The sequence below is a fragment of the Nothobranchius furzeri genome, chromosome 1 (assembly GCF_043380555.1).
Source record: "Nothobranchius furzeri strain GRZ-AD chromosome 1, NfurGRZ-RIMD1, whole genome shotgun sequence".
NCBI lineage: Eukaryota > Metazoa > Chordata > Actinopteri > Cyprinodontiformes > Nothobranchiidae > Nothobranchius > Nothobranchius furzeri.
In genome coordinates, this window is record NC_091741.1 from 29332812 (window position 1) to 29353249 (window position 20438).

At 45.5% G+C, this 20438-nt stretch overlaps 1 protein-coding gene across 4 annotated transcripts in view; it reads left to right on the forward strand.

Moving 5' to 3' along the window:
- Positions 1 to 8129: 8129 nt before the first annotated feature.
- The window catches only part of brd8b (bromodomain containing 8b), a 28924-nt gene continuing 16615 nt past the window's right edge, over positions 8130 to 20438 (forward strand). For 3 of the 4 annotated variants that reach the window (XM_054738084.2, XM_015950808.3, XM_015950657.3), the window contains exons 1-17: positions 8130 to 8211; positions 9047 to 9143; positions 9388 to 9457; positions 9558 to 9607; positions 9694 to 9816; positions 10390 to 10470; positions 10743 to 10807; positions 12604 to 12770; positions 12900 to 13091; positions 13175 to 13268; positions 13342 to 13484; positions 13574 to 13979; positions 14079 to 14116; positions 14179 to 14363; positions 14912 to 15004; positions 16126 to 16194; positions 16275 to 16560. In XM_054738084.2, coding sequence (XP_054594059.2) covers positions 8193 to 8211; positions 9047 to 9143; positions 9388 to 9457; positions 9558 to 9607; positions 9694 to 9816; positions 10390 to 10470; positions 10743 to 10807; positions 12604 to 12770; positions 12900 to 13091; positions 13175 to 13268; positions 13342 to 13484; positions 13574 to 13979; positions 14079 to 14116; positions 14179 to 14363; positions 14912 to 15004; positions 16126 to 16194; positions 16275 to 16560 — 2178 coding nt within the window. In that variant the 5' untranslated portion in view covers positions 8130 to 8192. The remainder of the gene's footprint in view (positions 8212 to 9046; positions 9144 to 9387; positions 9458 to 9557; positions 9608 to 9693; positions 9817 to 10389; positions 10471 to 10742; positions 10808 to 12603; positions 12771 to 12899; positions 13092 to 13174; positions 13269 to 13341; positions 13485 to 13573; positions 13980 to 14078; positions 14117 to 14178; positions 14364 to 14911; positions 15005 to 16125; positions 16195 to 16274; positions 16561 to 20438) is intronic. The other variant, XM_054738085.2, reaches the window with a different exon arrangement.

A 20438-nucleotide genomic window follows, 5' to 3' on the forward strand; every position in this document is an offset into this window, starting at 1 on the left:
GAAGTGTAGGCCACGTGTGAGAGGACAGACCCGCATATCCGGAACCAACCGGACGTGCGGTGTGTCCTCATGGAATGCGAAGTCCGGAGGCATATGTAACTTGGCATGAGTGTCGTCAACCCAATTACCTACATTTACCACAACTCTTAACCTGCAGATGTCATCTGGAGATACAATAGGTAAGTTGAAAATGAAAGCTAGCTCTCTAGCATCTGGATTGACACGTAACGGGATAGCACTGCCCAGTGGCGGTTCTACATGGAATTACTCCCCGGGCGAGGCCCCCTTTGAGCGCCCCCCCCCAACCGCCCCCACCACCACCACACCGCCCCACCTGCACGAACACACGTTTTCTACAAACAGGCATGTTTTATTAGAACGACTATTGAACATTCATTTTTCTAAGTTGCACATATTTACATTAATTACTATGAAGTTGTCAGAATGTAAAGCAATATACATTATATACTGTATCAAAATATATAGAATCAAATATACAAAAACAACTAAACTAACTAAATATTAAGAATATATGCACATAATATATAATAAATATTCTAAATAGCAAAAATATTTAACACATAACAAACTAAAGATAATCACTACAGCATTGCACTTAGAACAGAAAACACAAACTAAAATTAAAACCTATCCTTGATGCAAAGTCATCAATAATGTCATCATATGAAATCTGCTCCCCTACTGAGTGACTGATACTAGTCAGAGCCAGGTGAGTGAGCCGCCCCTGAAACACAGGTGACCTCAGGTATGACTTGATCAAGTTTTGAAAAGCTCCTCTCAGCTTGAGCCACAGTGACTGGCAGAGCAGTCCAAAAGTTGGGGTAGATCTCCAATAGATCTTTATCATGATCCATAATATTTTAGAATTGCCTCTGAAATTGTAATTTAAACTGACATAAAAAACTGTAGACTACCAAAAATGCCAACTTTTACAGAACAAATCATGTAAAAAATAATCAGTGCAGCCATCTGCAATAAATAAACAGGATAGTTAGTGGTGACTGGGGAGTTTTCTTCTGCTTGTAGAGTTGTTTTATTTATTATTATGTGAACATGATCAACATGTGTTTGTTGTTGTTCAGGCAGGCCACAGGCTGCAGCGAGCATTTAACAAATCCTAGTTTGAATCAGTAAAAAACGATTCAAGGAATTTTTTCGAACCATTTGAATATTTGTTTCAATATTTCAGCCCTATTAGCTCTGTTAGCAATTAGTTGACCGCATTTAACCGTTAAAATCCCAGTTAACTGGTTCAAAAAATTGAAAACATGCATCATGAGAGCGAACATACCTTTATCTTTCTCCTCTTTTTTCTTTTTTTTTTTCCTGAATCGGGCACCTGGTGGTTTTAGCCTTTTTATGTTCATCTCTTCTGTTTGGCTCTTGACTCAATAAGTTTCCTTTAGTCAGGACTAAACAATTTGACCTTGATGGGGGGGTGACCACAAAATCGTTTTGTTTTTCCTTTTTTTATTCGGGCATTTCACACAATTCAGAGACACATGAAAGAATGATAGGCCTGTGTTTATGATATTATGAATGAAATATGGAAGAACATCAAGATGTGATCGACTTTAACCATGTTGATACAGTTGATTCAGCCCCTAGCTCATTTCATTTGGACCCACCCAGAGGTGAATTCTCCCGCCGCACCCCTCCCCTTCCTGTTCTCCATACACACACACACGGTGCACGGAGCGCCTGCAGCTGCAGGGGGCGCCAACTTGCTGTTTCCAATCCAGACACTGTCATATGACAGATAATAGAAAACCTCGGTGCAGCGTAGGTTTCTTTTTTCTTTTTTTTTACTCAGCGCTTGTGCGCCCCTTTTGTGTCATGAAAAAATGCCGCCCCGGGCAACTGCCCTGTCTGCCCGTGCCTAAAACCGCTACTGGCACTGCCCAAGGACGTAATTTTCAATTTAGAAGTGGGGGGGGGGGACACGGGGAGGGAGAGGTGGAGGGGGGGGGGGGGGGTATCTTTACAATATGTTCTAATGGGAAACCGGCTTCAACACAAACGGTTGCTTTCCGCTTGGTCCTACAGCTCAACCAGTGTCAATTTAACATAGCGTAATATTGTTTTTGGATGGTAAAAAGTGCAGGGGTCAAAACTTGACTTTGGAAAAAGTGGGGGGGACATGTCCCCCCTGTCCCCCCCAAAAATTACGTCCATGGCACTGCCCAACGAGAAAGCCAAGTGAGTCTGAAGGGCCATCGGGTCCTTCGATGTTACTCGAGCAACCGCAGACCGGACCATGGTCAGGGACACGATGTACGGAGGGATCCTCCCCATGAGGAGGGTGTCAACCAAGGCGCTCACTTCCCGACTGTAGTCGGACAGGCAAGCGGTCAGCATCTGTGTATGAGCATAATCAACATTCGCGAAAGAACGCAATTCGTTCACAGCGGAAGTTGTTTTACGCAAAATGTCGCTATGAGTGTTGAGTACCACCATAGTCTGGCGTTCAGATGTACCCAGCTGTCTTAAAGCATGCCGTTGTTGCAGTACCTGCTTACGCAGGGCCGGATATTCTCTGTTAAGCTCATCAATATGGCGATGAACTGTATTAATCTCGATAGAGTTGACTGAAGAGAATCCGAAATTTAAAAGAGAGACAATTGTATTAGCTACCAAGAAAAATCCGTCCAGGAAACGCGTCACTCTAATGCTGGTACCTGAAAGATCATTGTTCGAAACCGTGAATTTAAGCGCCTGGAATGATATGTGATAGACGTCAGCTTCTGAGTGCTGCGTCAGGGTACTAGTCCAGTGGGCTCCGGTTTCCGAGAGGTTGCAGAAGGCATTCATCATCTTGCCAGTACACGCCATAGCGGGGTCAAATTTAACAAAAATCTTTTGTGTGACCTGGGCGGTCTCGGAGCGTGATACCCGAAGAGGGCCCTGGTTCGTACAGACGCGTTAGAGGAGGCTGAGAATGAAGCTCAGCTGCGGTTGACATCAGACAGACACACGCAACTAACAAAACATATTTTGTCAGTCCTGAAAACTGAAACCCAGAACGTGATTGACTGTAGGCAGGCGACGCGGCCTTACGAGGGTTTGGTGCAGGTCTGCGCTTGGGAAGGCCCTCGGTCGACGCGCAGGTGCCATCAGAGAGATCAGGTCAACCAGTAGTGGTGTAGGATCAGTGACGTCATCAGCCCCCCCTTCGGCAGGTGGGGTCCACACTGCAAGGTGCTGGGCTTCAGCTGGAGTCTCAGCGCCACCATCAACCCCCCCTTTGGCAGGTGGTGTTCCCACCGCAAGGTGCGGAGTCTCAGGTGGTGTGTCACTGCAACCGTCAACTCTCCCTAGGTTAGGTGGTTTTCCCACCACAGGGTGAAGTGGTCCTGCTGCAGAGACAACGCAGACACTGTGGATGTCACTGACCTTAGAGGTACTGGATTGACTGGTCAGTCTGGCGGCGCCGTTGTAGTTAACAACACCTAAAGAGGGAATGTGGTCCTCAAGAGGCGCCATGGGCGTCAGTTGAGTCAACCGAGTTTGGATTGTCCAATCACCCAATGAAATGACAGCCTTAAGGCGTCGGAGCAGGTCCTCCCCCAACAGGAAAGGAAAAGCTTCGACGTCAGCTGGACACTGGATGGCTCACGGACATGTCACCCACTGAGAAGTTTAGGAACACCACATTCGACAAGATCATTTGGCCTGAGGAGTAAGGACAGATCTTCACGGCGCAGGGCGTGAGCTTTAAGACACGACCCTGTACAGCCGCAGCCAAGCGGACATGCTCCCAAAGAGAACTGGACATGATGGTGAAGTCTGAACCAGAGTCCAAGATACCCTCACAGTCAAGCGCCCCCTCCAGGGTCACCGAAATGTGAGGTTTCTCATTAGGACCCTGACCCTTACGGTCGATATAGCGGAGAAACCGTAGCGGAAGTCCGACCGGTGAGCCAGGCTCACCGGGTTTGGTGGCAGGTGTTTTGGATGCTAGAGGACCAGTGCTGACGGAAGCGACCACGCCAGATCTCGCTGAGGTCACAGGTGTCATTGGACGCGCCATTGTGGCGTGCTTCGCCTCTGCACAACCTGCTTCTACAACCATGTCACGTGCAGGTTCAGGAGGTGGAGGAGGGTCTGCCAAAGAGATGGACAGAACCGACTCAAGTGCCGATGGATCTTCCATCAGGGCACGAAGTGCAGAACTCAGTGCGGCGCGAACTGCTCCAGGAGACACATCCCTAGAATCAGATCTCGGCCTTGGGGCAGGACTGGAAGCACTGTCAGCTGCATGATTTATGAAATCTTGAAACAAAAACTTCCACCAACCACATCTTTTATAGTACACTAATGATTTTCTCCAATTCAGTAGGTTACTTTGTCAGCTTCAAGGTAATGCCTTCGGTTTTTCTGTAAGTATTACGGGTTTGGTGCTATGACCCTCAGAAGGAGGACTGTGCCAGCTTTCCTCCATTTAACCCCCCTAATAAAGAAGGCTCCTGTGGCCGACAGACAGCTGAAATGTTCTCCTCATATCTTCTAGAACTTTCATGGTAGGCACACAAGACTTCGTACAGATGACCACCAAGGCCTTCTGCCGCTCAACCTTTTTAAATTTTTTGAATTGGTGCAGTACTTTTCAAATGGTGACGATAAGTTTGACAGGTCCAATTTCACTTCTGAAGGACAGATTTAAAGGATTCTCTCATTAACAGGAGTACAGCTGCAGGCCTCCAACAGCCAGGGGAAAAGGCGGGAAAACAGTGCTGCTCTCTGATTAGCTCATTGTAATGAATAGTCTCATTTAAATGAATATGAAAAGCCTAATATTGAGCCTATGACATACTGCTGTTTCTGATCTTTCTGAGCTCTCTGCACTTAAAACTAGCAGCATAGCTGACATTTTAACAGCCGTCAGAAGGCAGGAACTGCCCCCTCCTCCTTTGCTGCTCTCTGATTGGCTGAGAGTTTTCAATCGTCTTCTGCCTAAAACAGGGTGACCATATTTCCATTTCTAAAAAAAGAGGACAGGAGATCTGTGCCACCGATGACGTCAGACTAGGGCTGGGCGATATGGCCTAAAATCAATGTCACAATATATTGAGGATTAAACCTCGATAACGATACATGGACGATAACTACAGGTATGCGCAGAAACAAAAGCTGCCACTAGATGGCGCTGTCGCATGTATTATGTTGAGTCACATTTTTACGTCAGGAACGATTAAAAGACAGAGTACCAGAGGATATAAACAGATATGAACGATCATGTGTTAATAATAATGTTTTGTTGCGCCACCTTGAGAATGTATCGTGCGCCGGACGCAGCGGGCGCACCAACGATCAGCGCTGCGTCCTCTCCGCTCAACAGAACCCCGCTACGCTGAGAGTCCATAAATATTGTAACATAGTCAGAGACTGGATCTTTCCCTGAAAGATATCTAGTCCCCCATAATTCGATCCCTGCTCCTGGATGAAAATCTGGACATTTTGATCAATATAGGAAAAACCCCCACCCCGGACAGAGAGTGCAAAGTGGACATGTCCGGGGGAAAGAGGATGTATGGTCATTCTACCTAAGAGGAAATAAGCACCCACACATATGATACAAACCTGCTTGGTCTCAGGAGTCTTGTATTAACTAGAATTTGTGTTCTGCGTTACCATGGCAACTTGCTTAGCAACAACATTTAATAACTTTTTAAACACAACTTTATCAACATACTTCAACATACAAATGTAATTCAAATTTTAAAAGAGTCATGTGACATAGGACATAGCTTTATTAAAGCAGACTCCTGGGGCAGCAGTAGCTCAGGTGGCAGAGCGGGTTGCCTCATGATCGGAGGGTCATGGGTTCGATTCCAGCTCCCGCCAGGGGTGTTCTGCTGTTGTGTCCTTGGGCAAGACACTTCACCCAACTTGCCTGTGTTAGTGGTGGTCAGAGGGGCCGACGGCGCCAAATGGCAGCCTCGCCTCTGTCAGACCTCCCCAGGGCGGCTGTGGCTACAAGTAGCTTACCATCACTAGCAGTGTGTGAATGTGAGAGTGTGTGAAAGCGTCTTTGGGTGTCTAGAAAAGCGCTATATAAGTTCAATGCATTATTATTATTATTATCTGTTACCATGGCAACACAAGGAACTCCGGTTCACTCTAACCAAGTCTCATAGGAATGAATATAAAAAGCTGAATATTGAGCCAATAACAGACTTCTGTTTCTGATCTTGCGGAACTATCTGTACTTAAATCTAGAAACAAGTTAAGTTTCATGGACCGCCAGAAGGTGAGAAAGTGCCCCGCGCCCTCCCAGCTCCCTGATTGATTGAGAGAGTTCAATCATCTTCTGGCTAAATGGAATTACACACCCACACATGAGAGACATCAAATCGATCGGCTTGGCCTAAGGAATCTGTCCGTTCATGTATAAATCCATACATGCTTCCATCCATCCATCCATCCATGTCGAATGCTGCAAATTACTTTTGTATTACACACTTTTTTGTATTGGGGTGAAACTATTGTGACGGTGTCACACAACATCCCAGATTTGAATCACCTTTGTATGGTACTGCTCAACTTCTTGCATCTGCAGATTATGCCTCCTTTACAAGTGAATACATAAGCATCCATCAAAAGAATGTCTTACTGGGAAAGCACATGAATAGGAACGTTAATGTTAGGTGTATCAAGAGTCTATATGTGTAAAATCAGTTCAAAACTATATAAAAACACTATATATTTCCTTTGCTAAGGGCCATAATAACTCAAAAGACTCCCATTGACAACTGCTGGCTTTGCCCGGGAAGGACTGTTAGTTTGACTCTCTCTCTCTGAGCTGTCTGCCTAGTTCTGCATGGGAAAATCAGGCAGGAGAGCTGCGAGGCAGGTCTGTCCTTAAAGTCCCAAATGCCATGTCTGGGGACTGAGACGAGGATCATTACAGAGTCAGCCCATGTAGTTAAAACTAACAAAATGTTATTTACTACAGACATGGCTGACACTTTTGATCGGCTGCTAACATGGAAGGAAAATAGAAATGTGTCAACCCTAAACGTTAAAAAATATCATCAAAATGTGTTTTCTCAATTAACTAACATCATATATGAAACGTTACCTCTCTAACTCTAACTTTTCCCCTCTGATGCACTCACATTCATTTTTATTGGCAGTTGAGACCCATGGTCCAGAAGTAGATGGTGTGACTTAGGCTCCCTATGGCCACTGACTGAATTCCACTTACAGGTGGAGCATCCCTTTAAGCTGTCGGGCCCTGATCCTCAGCAGAAACAGAGGAATGTCCAAAAAAATGAGAAAAAAGCAATAAAGAGAACTTAATATCAGATGGAAGATTTACTGAGCTGGAAGAGGATGAAGGATGAAAGGAGGAAATAATTAGGCAAGTCAAATTACCAATAAATAAATGAATAAATAAAATAAAAAGCCTGTGTTTAGGTCACAACATGTTATCAGGTTGAGAGCTGCTGGGAATGGTTCATGCCTGGAATAAAGCTCGTTCAGCATCGTGGTGTTTGTGAGTGATGGAAGGATAGAGGAGGATGTGGAAAAATAGATCAGACCCTCATCTGCAGTAATGGGTGCATTGCTTTGGACTATCATTATAAAGAGGGAGCTTAGTTGACCTTTTGGCCCATCTATTATACAAAGCTGAGCTATGATATTGGTCCCTTTTCAAAGTCTTTGGTATGACCCGACCAGAAATCGAATCCCTGATCTCCCCATCTCAGGGTGGAGACTCTACCACCAGGCCACTGAGCTGGTAAATTATGTAGAGCAGAAGTGGTCGGGGCAGGGCAGGTGAAATGTTCCTAGCCTCCATCATGAAGTGAAATTGTTTGGTTTGAAATTGGTCTGGTTGGTTAGACCAGTGTTTGAAGTGGAACACACACACACACACACACACACACACACACACACACACACACACACACACACACACACACACACACACACACACACACACACACACAAATATGCTGTCTGGTGTGTATGTATGTATATTATTATTATTATTATTATTATTATTATTATTATCATTATTATTATTATTATTATTATTATTATTATTATTATTATTATTATTATTATTATTATTATTATTATTATTATTTTCCATTAGGTTTAGTTCCGGTCACTGATGACGATGTGCAGCGGTAAAAATCGTCCGACGGAAGCTCCCGTCAACAATGGCGAGCGGAATCGGCAGTGAGTAAATTTTCTTAACGTTTTCATGTTCATCATCTGTAAATACCGAATTCACGTCAAAACAAACGAAATAGTAAAGTTGCAGTGATCTGGTCCGTGAAAGCGCAGCGGCTTCGTTACTAAACAAAAACCTTCATTTGATAGACCTGTGTGTTGGTGTGTCTCATGAATGTGTCCCCCTATCAATGATGCTAAGCTAACGTTATCTTTTATTATTTAAAACTTGTTTTATTTCCTTTGTAGGGCTTCGTGTCATTCATAAATGTTTTGTTTTGTGTTGATAAACAGTTTTGAGCTTCAGTAACAATTAGCAGCCGTAAATGACTCCGAACATGATACAAGCTAACACCTAGCTTCGCCTCTGGTTCTTAAACTGTTAGATTTTAAATCTAGGCCGGTTTATGCGTTTTTATAACGCATCGTATCGTTTTAGATGGTTTGTTGTAAGACAAACATTATTTTTTATATTTTAAATAGCACAGGCACATTTCTGCATCCATGTTATGACAATAGAATAGACTGCTAGTCTTGTCTGACGGTATTTTATTGTTTATTTTTAAAATGTTGTGAATCTCTAATAATTTCCTGCATTAATTGATTTATTTTTGTATATTGTACATATTTTTTATTCCTTATTCTTTATTTGTGTTACTCTATGCGCCTGTTGTGTTGAAAATAGAGAATTTTTCTATTCTATTCTTTCCTTAATTGATGATTATCGTGTTGTTGTTTTTACCTCAAAATGACCATGTTGGTTGGTAATTAATTGTTATCTTTCATAGGAAGCACAACATGTATAAATAGTTTCTATTATTTCTACCTTTTTATTCAACAGAACACAAGATCCTGAATGTGGGGCCAACAGAGCCTTGGTCCGTCAGGGAGAAACTCTGCCTGGCCTCCTCCGTATTGAGGAGTGGAGACCAAAACTGGTAAAAATAATAATAAATTTACTTCAAAATAAACTGTTTTCGTCTTTCACAGACGGGCTATCTGTGCCGAACTATCCTCACATGAGAAAATTTTAACTCAGGTTTGGTTGAATTGGTGCTAAAAGCACAATCATTTTAAAATCACTAAGATGCTACTTACAGTTTATTTGATTTCCACACATTAACTCAAAATTTGTCCCTTTTTTAACATTTTATAACTAATGGTACTTTCATTGATTTCCAGGGTGTCTGTTAGCAGAGCCATCAAGCCTTTCTCCGAGTCCGGACGTCCACCTGACTGGTTCTCCCAGAAGGTGAAGACCTTCTCTGAAATGTTGCTGCTTTTGGTTTCATACGTGTTGTTTTGATGGTTTGTTATTTATTGAGGTGACCTTTTTTCGTTCTGCTTCCCAGCACTGTGCCTCTCAATATTCTGAACTGCTTGAAGCCACGGAAGCACCCAAGTCAGTTGAACAGCTCAAACACATCCAAGTGCACGGCCGTTAGCGCTGCTATAGTTAAAAAAGTGACGTTTGGTGTTTTGTTCCAGGCGTAAGCGTGGTGAAAAGGGCGAGGTGGTAGAGACCATCGAAGATGTCATCGTTCGTAGGCTGACCACTGACAGGATAGAGGAACTGAAAAGGCTCCTTCGAGACACGCAGGAGCAGTACAGGTAAATGCACACCTGTCAGGTAAAAAAAATGAGTTGGGTGGACATAATTAATGCCAACGTCGACCAGTCTCGTAAACAATTTAGATAAGGAAAATTTGAGTTTATTTTTTAACATTTAACAATGCAAACTTGCATTTAGAGAATATTTAGAGTACATATTTATAATGTCAGCTGCTTATATTAGAGCATTCTGACATATTGTCCTCCAAAAAGAGTTTATTTGAGTTTTCAGTGTAATGTTCTGCTGATAGAGCAGAGACACCGGGGGACAGGGGCAGGGGAGCAGACGTACAACCTCACATTAAACATTAAAAACATGGGTATCATACATTTTATTTTACTCTTTAGATCCATTTGAAGGGTTGATTTTAGAAAACATTTTAAATGACTCCCATTAAAAAAAACAAATGCAGTGGAACAAACACCTGGATGTTATTTTTAGCTGTTTTCCTTCAACCAAGCTTTAAGGAAAACATTTCAAAGTGTTTAAATGAGCAGAAGTAAAAGGTTTTGGGTGTTTTAAGAGAACTCATTAAAAAGCTGACCCCTTGTTGTTGATTCTTGTCCCGACAGGAAGCTGAAGAAGGAGGTGGATCTGATTCAGGCGGGTCACATGGACTCCCAGCTGAAGGAGCTGTGGGCAGAGATCACGTTGTGAGGCTCAGATGGTTTTACTCTTTGAACCTTGTGTACCTCTTCACTAAAACTTCTCATCCTAGTCAAACTGTGAACTTGATCTTAGTTTTTTTTTTACAGAATCAAAACACCAAACCTGTAAATATTTATAACAACCCAAACATCCAGTCTGTCCTCACGCCGCCCACCAAACAGCAGCAGATTAACATTTCTCACCATTTAGTTTGTCAAACAAATTCTTTCGGACACCTTCCCTCCTCTTATTTTTTATTCTTTTATTTCAACTGTAGAAAGAAGAAACAGGAGGAGGAGGAAGCAGAACAGAAGAGGAAATCTACAGAAATGGCGTATCAAGGTGAGTTTATTCTGCTATTAAACTCACGCCACGCCAAACCCACGCTGTACTTTTTCCATGTGTCATGACCACAGGCTGGTTTTGGTTTCCCTTCATCTTTTCACATCAAGCTTAACATTTAGAGATGTTTTCCTTCTGGGCTGCAGACGACGAGCTCGTGCACACGCTGATATGTTGTTCGGGTTAGGGTTCATCTGCACTGATAAGATGTGACTAATCCAGAGAAAAGAAAGGAAGAAATTCAGATTTACAAAGTTCTGCGAGAAACCGTTTTTCACTTGATGTTTTTTTTAAATCTGGTTGGTCAATCCGAGTTTTTCATGCAGGCTGAACGAGAAAATTGTCGTCTACACCTATTTCCTGCTCTAGCCGCCGACAGACGTGGAAACTCTCGAGTTATAAAAGCCAGTGACATTTGCACGTCATAAAGTCACAACAGAGAACGTCTCAACTAGTAGAAGCTAACCGTTAGCATTAGCAACTCCACCACACAGCAGAACTCCAGGCTTGTGTTATTTGTGAAGAGAAAACATCAACATTGCAGAACAGAGTCGGACGTTTCAGCTGGAGACCACTGCAGGTGTGTTGAAAAATGAGGGAACTTGGCCTTTAAAAGCTGATCCGCTCAGATGAATATTTTCTGTTTCAAAGAAACTCGTTTTCTCCTGAAACATGTGAGGAAGTGAGGGGCTTAAGTACTTTATTTCATGAGTGATGAAACAAGAGCTGGACTAAAAGAACGAGATCCTAGCAGCAGCTAGCTGTAGGTGGCTGGGCTCCGCCTTTGGGATGACTTGCCGCTGGGATGGGACCGGGGCGTCTGGGTCACCTCCTGAGCCTGTTACCTCTATGACCCAACCTCGGATCAGCAGAAGAACAAAGATGGAAATATGGGACGCAAATGTTGGTCTGACCAGTTGTCCTTGTTTAAAACCGGGCGGACACGGTGCGACTTTTTCACTTTTTTGAGCCGATTTTCCACTCGTGCGAGAATCCACGAGATCGGGGCGAGTTTTGCGCCGAGCGGTCGTGTAGTGTACAGGGGGTTACAAGAGGCGCTTAACACCACGTGACCAGCTGCCGATCAGCAGTCGTGAGGTCGCACAAACTTCTGGCGTGTTTAATATTTTGCTCGTCCCTCGTGAGGGTATCGCACTGTTGAAGCAGCGCTGCGAGCAGCTGCGACCCAAAAAGTACCAGAACCGCTCACGGCGCATGCGCAATCATGCATCAACACCGCTCGCCCGCTGTTTCCCTAATAACACACGCTGTTCGTTTTTGTTTCTACACGTTTTTTTACTCACAAAGATAGTCAAGAAGGCGTGTTTGTCGTGTTCATGTCAAATTAAACTGATCACAAAACACAGATTTACTTTCTTTATTTCGTTTTCCTCATCCAACCCCCATAAATCCCTGTGTGTCCTCCTGCAGCACTCCCGAAGGACAACAGGCAAGACAAAAAGTCTGACGTGTTGAGTAAAAACTGCTATTTTTAGCATATTTTAGGGCCGACGTGTTGCTACCAAACGTACAGTGTGAGCAGTCAGGTTGCATGTGAGAACTGGGTCGTGCAGTGTGAGCACATGACTCGTGAGATCTGCCCTGCGAGGAAGTCGTACAGTTTGAGCTGAAGCTGAACGCTGCGAGTGAAAAAGTCGCCCAGTGTCCGCCCGGCTTAATCCATCCAAACGGGCAGCTGGTTTTGTCGGAACAGCGAAAGCATCGCCACACACTCTGGGTTGTTGTTATTAACGCTGACGTTCATCCTGAGTAATCCTGCTCCTGTGTTGCTGCAGCACGTCAGGTGGTGAAGAACACACCCAAGCGCCTCCCCAGTGTAACGGTCCGCTCTCCTCTGGGGACCAGCCCCCCCACCATGGACTCCCAGGCCGACTCCTCGGTCTCCACCCCCCCCATGGATTCAGAAGCCCCGCCCCCTGAAGAAAGCAGCAGCCTCTCAGTGGTAAGAACACAATCATGCAGGACTAATCGTCTCCAGAGTGACCCGGTCCAGACCCGTGTTACAGCTCCAGGTGTTTAACTGATTATTGTTCAGTCAGCTGTTTCGCTCCTCTGGGTTTTTTTCTGCCAGGCTCAGGGAGTGGGGGCGTTCCTGCCGGTGGCGGAGCCTCCAGCATCAGGACCTAAAGATGGAGGCTTGGCGGCTCTGGCTGACAACTCGCCACAGAAGAGGATCTTAGTCCAGAAAGTCACACCGCCACCTTCACCTCTTTTATCAGAACTTCTGAAGAAAGGAAACCTGATCTCAGCCAGCCCTCGCCTGGTGGGAAGCCGCTAGCCGCTCCGCTAACAACAGAAAGGCAGAAAATGTCAGGTTTTTCATTCTAATGATATTTTATGTGTCAGGTTGGAGAAGGAGATCCAGCGGGGAGCTTAACGAACGGCGTCCAGACGGCCACCGGCGCCGCAGTCTTTCCACCTGGTCATGATGTCATCACAGGTTGGCGCACTCACGCAAAAGCATCCACACGTTCTGATTCTGATGGTCTCCTCACTCACCGCTTTGTCTGCAGAAGGTGAGGCAGAAGCTGCGGTGAAGGTGGAGCTCGGGGATGAGACGGGGTTGGTAGAAGACGACCTCGTAGCCGTGTCCTACATGGGAGATGAGTTGGACCTGGAGACAGTAGGAGATATCATCGCCATCATAGAGGAGAAGGTACATGTCGTCTGAGCCGCTGCAGGCGACTTTAACTCGCGTCCTTCTCAGTTTACTTCCTGTGTGACCGAATGCGTCCGTCCTCTCAGGTGGACGACTCTGTGGAGGCTTTGGATGCAGCTGCTGTGGAAGCCGCGCTCTCTCTTTGTGAAGCGGCTGTTGCAGAAGGCCATGCCCTCCCTGGTCCCTGGGAGACCCAGGAACTGAAGCCCTCAGGTGCCACGCCCACCGTCCAGGACTCCGCCTCTACAATGGAGCCTCAGGAGGCAACCGCCGTGTTGGCCCCGACCCCCGACACTATCGAGACACAAACAAACCCCGAAGCTAAAGCAGAAGAGCAGATAAAGGGGGAAGGCGAGGGACCTGAGGTGACGGGAAGTGATGTCAACTCTTCTGTCACTTCTGATGATGGTGCAACAGGAAGTGAGGTTCCTGAGGAGGGCGTTGCTGTGAAGGAGGAGTGGATCCAACCTGAACACAACCCTGCCTGCCTTGGTGGGTGAATCACACACACACACACACACACACACACACACACACACACACACACACACACACATTTGTACATTTTCTAATACAATTTTTTTTCTGCAGACTCTGAAGACAGCTGTGTGTCAGGGAAAGAGTCCAAGGTAACACGCACGCACACGCACGCACGCACGCCCGCTCTTTATTTGTGTTTTCCTGACTTCAGGAGGTGAAGGAGGAGGACTTGGGGAGCGATGGAGACCCAGAGGAGATGAAGGAGGACTGTGGGGAGGGCCCGTACCTGTCTGAGGTGGAGCGGGCAGCCAGCGAGAGCGAAGACGGCTACGGTCCACCTTCTCAGCGCTACACAGCAGACTCACTGGCAAGCAGTCCAGCGTCGTCCTCCCAGCTGTAGGTGTCCAGGTGCACAGAGGCCACCGTGACCACGACAGAACATCTGGACTAATGTCTCAGGAGAAGACCTGATGTTTTACCCGGTCCTAGTCTTAGAGCTAATCAGTTTTACCAAATGCAACGCAGAATGCAACTTTATGAGTTAGAGCTGCTCACTAATAATTAGTTTGTTCAACATCGACTTCTGAGTAATTTAACATGATGGCTGACAGAAACATGCAGCAGTAATGCTGCTGGCGTGGGTCTGCACGGAGCCCCAGACTCTAGGCTAGAGAACACCTTCAGAAATACATACTTGGATCATCAACAGGCTTCAAAATATCCAGACTTCACATTTTAGGGAGACGCCCTGGCACAGATTTTTCTATGCATCAGTAGGCGGAGCTACGACGTTTATTGGTGATTCAGCGTACACATTTTGAGAGCCGTGTTGTTTTTATCACGCTAGGAAACTGAAAAGACCTAAAAAAAATCTGATGTCGGATCTGTTTAGGAAAAGAAAAATATCTAGTAAAAATCAACTAATTACCTTTAATCTCCTTCAGCTCCACATGTGGAGAGGACCAGGAGGCCGTCCAGGCACAGAAGATCTGGAAGAAAGCCATCATGCTGGTGTGGCGAGCAGCAGCCAATCACAGGTGGAGCTCCTTTTCACGTCATCACAACAAATCCGTCTCCGATAAAATAGTTTTTTTCTGTGGAGCGTTACAGCTAAGGTAGGAGTTCCTGAGACTTTTGTAGGTTCAACCCCCTTTCTTCAGGCTCCTCCCACTAAACCACATCCCCACAATACAGAAGAATGCCCAACGCAGCGGACGCCATCACACACCCCTAAAAACATGACTTTACCTTACCTATCAAGAGGAAATGGAGCCACCATTGCATGGGTTTGTTTGAAATATGGCACCGGTGCTCTTGTTTCGCGTCGTCAGCCTTTCTAAATTCTGTTTTACGTTTTCGACCTGTCGTTGGCAACCTTTCTGCCATAATTTCCTACATTACGCATGTAGCTGTGTAACAGTTTAGTATGCTAGCCCAGGTCCGGCTCAAGCTGAGAATGTGTGACGGGTCTGTGCGGAGGGGGAGAGGCAGTCAGTCGGCAGTTGGATGGCTAGATCAGGATCCAGGAACGTCCAGTTCCTGATCCTGGATCAGGAACTGGACGTTCCCAGTGACTGGATGAGTTTTTCCAGGATCGTTTATATCAGAGGTGATTAAATTGCTCCTTTTATCATAGAACAAGTAATTTATTGGTTGTCATCAGGATGTGAAGAGCATTTTTGGGAAAAAAGGGCCGTTTCTACTATCAGAACTTTGGGTTAATTTGACCAGAACTTCGCTGCAAGCACATGCTGCCTTTTCACCGGGCCGGCTCAAAAGGAGCCTTTTCTGAGTACCTGAGCTGGTGTGGGCACTCGGAATGGCCTGGCAGCGTCGCGGGGCGGGACTTGAATCCTGCTGCTTGGTTAGATATCTCGGTATGAAATGACAAAGGCAGAAGTAGCACAACGCTGTACTTCAACAGAATAACACTTTCAATGGTATTAAGGCCTGTGGGCACTTATGGGCGCTGATCAGTGACAACACTCACTGCCGACGCAGTCGTGATGTGCTGACGTCCTGAAAGAGCTGGATTTGGAGACACAACGGCTGAGAAGACCGGGCCATCCTATCCTACCTCCTACCTCTACTAGCTCACCTTTAACCCTAACCAAGAATAAGTAATCAATCACGATGACGATCATCGCTTATCCTGCAGGTATGCCAGCGTGTTTTTGCAGCCTGTGTCAGATGACATCGCTCCTGGTTACCACAGCATTGTACACAGGTCAGACACACACACGCACACACACACACACACACACACACAGTTTATAGATATTATCTCCTCTGCCTTCTTGCTTCTAGACCGATGGACCTTTCGGCCATAAAGAAGAACATCGAGTTAGGGGTGATCCGTACCACGGCGGAATTCCAGCGCGACATCATGCTGATGTTTCAGAACGCCATCATGTACAACTCGTCGGACCACGACGTGTACCACATGGCTCTGGAGATGCAGCGGGACGTCCTGGAACACGTCCAGCAGTTCCTGGCCACCCAGCTCATCATGCAGACCTCCGAGAGCGCCATCTCGGCCAAGAGCCTCCGCGGCAGAGAGGGCAGCCGTAAGCCGGGGGAGCCGGCTGAGAAGGTGGGTGGGGGCTGAATTTTATCAGTAAAATGAAGCAACGGTTTTAATTCCCTAAAATAGTTTTTCTTGCTCAGAAGCTTGGATCTTTCTCTTAGACTTTAGATCCACCTCGACGGTTTCATTTCACATTAAAAGAAGAGTTGTTAGATTGAATGTTTTGGGGTTAATTTCGGGGCAGAACCAGCCTGACATGGACTTCTGCGTTAAGCCTGATTTCTACTTCTCAGTGAGCTCTGCAGCAGAGAGACGCACACGGAGTGTTGGGAAGGTTTTCACACGGGAACTTCAGCGTAGGCAAGCGGAGGGTTGCAAAGCAATTCCCCGCCAGGACAACAGGGGGCGCAGCGCTTTTCTGTGGCATCCTGCCACCATAACACTCTCGTGTCCGGTCCATAATAGTGTATTCACTAATGTCTCTGTTTATCAGAGACTTTATTCCTCAGACAATTCTGTCCTTCATTCTCCTCCACCTCTAAATCCACGTTTCCCATCGTTGCGTCCACGGGTAAAACTCCTGCTGCATGTCTTTGTACTCCTTCAGTCACGGGGAATTAAACGTTCATATTTTCTGACTTTTTGCATTCTGTCTGCCGCTAAATCTTTATTTTTTGAAGCGGCAACGACGGTGCTGTTGACAAATGAAAACAGGAAGCAGCGTCCTGACCAATCACAAGCTTGCGTTCTCCGTCTTTCGATGGATTGTTAAAATTTAGAGCACGTCTTCATCTTCCTCTGCAATCCCACCAAGGGCTCTTGCGTCGACGCGTAATGGCGTTGTGTGTGTCCGTCCCGACGGAGAACTACAAATTAGGCTTTAGTGTTTCCAGCAGCAGCTATTTGTTTTCAGATCTGCTCAAAAGTCAGCTGCAGGAAGCATTTCCCACCAAACTCCGTGTCCTGTTTTACACGTTTAAACAACATTTATGTAAACCTTTCAGTTACCGTATTCTCCGGAGTATGAGTCACACCAGCCATAAAATGTATAATGAAGAAGAAAGAAACATATAAGTCACACACACACACACACAAAACATGGGGGGGGGGGGGGGGATTTATTATTTTTCTTACAAAATCTGAGACCAAGCATTTCACATTGCAAGACAAGTACCGGTAACCATAACAGAATAAACAACCAGCTGTCGCATCAGCGGTATGCACAGCAGCGCGCCACGGTCTCCAGCAGAGGATGGCGGTGTTTCAAATAGGGATGTCCCGATCAGGTTTTTTTGTCCTCGCGTCCGAGTCATTTGATTTTGAGAATCTGCCGATACCGAGACCCGATCCGATACTTTTGATGCATAAAGAAAGAAAAGGAAGAAACAGTTCCAGAATGTTCCTTGTTTTTTATTTAATTACCTTTTTATTTTAATTTTTAACAACATATCACGTCTGTGAGGTAGCTTGAACAACCAAGTAATGAATAACATAAGTTCTTCACTTTTGGACTTTATTGCAAATATAAAAAGTCTAATATAAAAACAGAGAGCACATCAACTTAAAATATCTGGCAGGGGTCTTTTTTGCCTCGGCCCCCAAAATGCTTAGATACGCCCCTGGACATGGGACGGAGTTTTGAAGATGATCTGAATTGTATCACCTATATAAAAACTACATGCTGATAAAGTATTGCTTCATACAGGTACAAACGTGTAGTGGGATCAATCTACCTACATTTTATTTTTTATTTATTTATTTTATTATATTTTTTTACTTTGTTTTGTTTTCTTGGTTTTTATTTTCCTGTCTTCCTGTCCCGTCTGTCTCTGATCGTCCTGTCCTGTCTGTCTCTGATCGTCCTGTCCTGTCTGTCTCTGATCTTCCTGTCCCGTCTGTCTCTGATCTTCCTGTCCCGTCTGTCTCTGACCTTCCTGTCCCGTCTGTCTCTGATCGTCCTGTCCCGTCTGTCTCTGATCTTCCTGTCCCGTCTGTCTCTGATCGTCCTGTCCCGTCTGTCTCTGATCTTCCTGTCCCGTCTGTCTCTGATCGTCCTGTCCTGTCTGTCTCTGACCTTCCTGTCCCGTCTGTCTCTGACCTTCCTGTCCTGTCTGTCTCTGATCTTCCTGTCCTGTCTGTCTCTGATTTTCCTGTCCTGTCTGTCTCTGATCTTCCTGCATCTCCCAGTCCTCCAGAAAAACTCCTGCCTGCTTCCTTCTTTTTCACCTCACAAGTAACTTTTTAACCAGCAGATCAAATTGACCTATTGACCGCTAAAACAGCGGAGTTTGCGCCGCGCTGCCCGGCTGCGCCAGTGACGAGCGCTGCAGCGCGAGCGCGTCCACACGTCGTGCTCAAATAGACAGAACTTACCAGAGAGAAAATGAATGGACACGAATGACTGTGTGTTAATTATATATTTTTGTCCGTATCGGGGCTTGGATCGGGAAGTAAAGCCTGAGTCCCTATCAGTCTGAAACCACGTGACCGGGTCGATTTCCGATCATGTGATCGGATCGGGACATCCCTAGTTTCAAACCCTCCCAGGGGGACGGGAGCTCGGCCCGCAGCAACGCAGTATACATAATTTGGTATATAAGTCACAGGACCAGCCAGACCATGAAAAGAAGTGTGACTTATAGTCCGGAAAATACGGTAGTTATAGATTTTGTAGCTATTTTGCTAACCTGGCTAGCCATCCTAAATATGTGCACTGTATTGAAGATCAAATGAGTTTCTCTTTTTCTTTTCTAAATTCAACTTTTTAAAACTAAATTTTTAAATACCAAAAAAATACAATTGTGTTTTTATAAACTTAAGTCATTTTTGGAAGGGGTGGGGGTGGGGGTGGGGCGGCGAAGGCTTTGAAGACATCTAAAGTTGCTTGAACTTTCTGGTGCCTTTTTAGTGGTGAGTTTATGTGAATAGTCGTGTTGGGCATTGAGCATTGATTGGAACGGGGATTCAATTTTAGATTTTCCCAGAGTCGTTCAAGTTTTTAAATTCAGACTTCTAGTTTCCATACCCAGTCCGCCAGCAGGACGAAGAAGCTGCCGAATACCAACGAAGAAGAATCTGCTGGAAGCGTTACATTGTAATCACGGAAAACACGAGGAGTGTGGCTTCACTTCATAAAATTAAAATTCACTGAGAGGTTCAGACCTTTTCACCTCCAGCTGGGGTTTGCCGGCTCATTTAACACACTTTTTGGTTTTACACCAGAGTCATGAGTCTGTCGGACCCTGAATGGAAACCAGGGCCCTCATTTATCAAATGTGCTTATGCACAGATGTGTGTGTAGGAACTAATATATGCATTGTGTGGTGTTCTAAAACCTATAGGTCACGTGTGACCGACAGGAATCTGACATCATCTGATTTACTCTTTCCCATTTTTATGATGTTTTTAATCTTTTTTTTAATTGTAATGCATTTCTTTTATTGTCCTTGTGAAGCACCTCGTGAATCTTTAGAGGTGCTACATAAAGATTGTTTCTTATTATTATTAACATTGGAGGATGTGGCTGAGCGTGCATGCTGGTGCCGGTGCCGGTTCCTCCGTGAGCGCTCCGATATTCCTGAAAAAGATCCTTCTAGATCCATGCTGTGATCTGGGACCCGTTGTGGAGCGACAGGCAAGCCTCACAAATCCGATTCCAGGTCATAGTTTATTTTACAACTACAAGAACCCCCCAGAACCTCCTCTGCTCCCCGATCATACACGTGTTGCCATGGTAACCAGACTGGCCGACCGCTCGGAGGAGGCTGCACTATTAACAGACTATATCTAAATCTGACAGGAACCTCTCCTCTGTCCCTCCCGACCGTCTTTACTGCTTGCTTGGTTCTGTTGCACTCCAGCAGCCAGTGTCTCCATCTCCCTGTAAAGTTTTTATTTCTTTGGGAATAACCCAGGGAATCCGTTCGTGAGCTGCGGACGTGGTG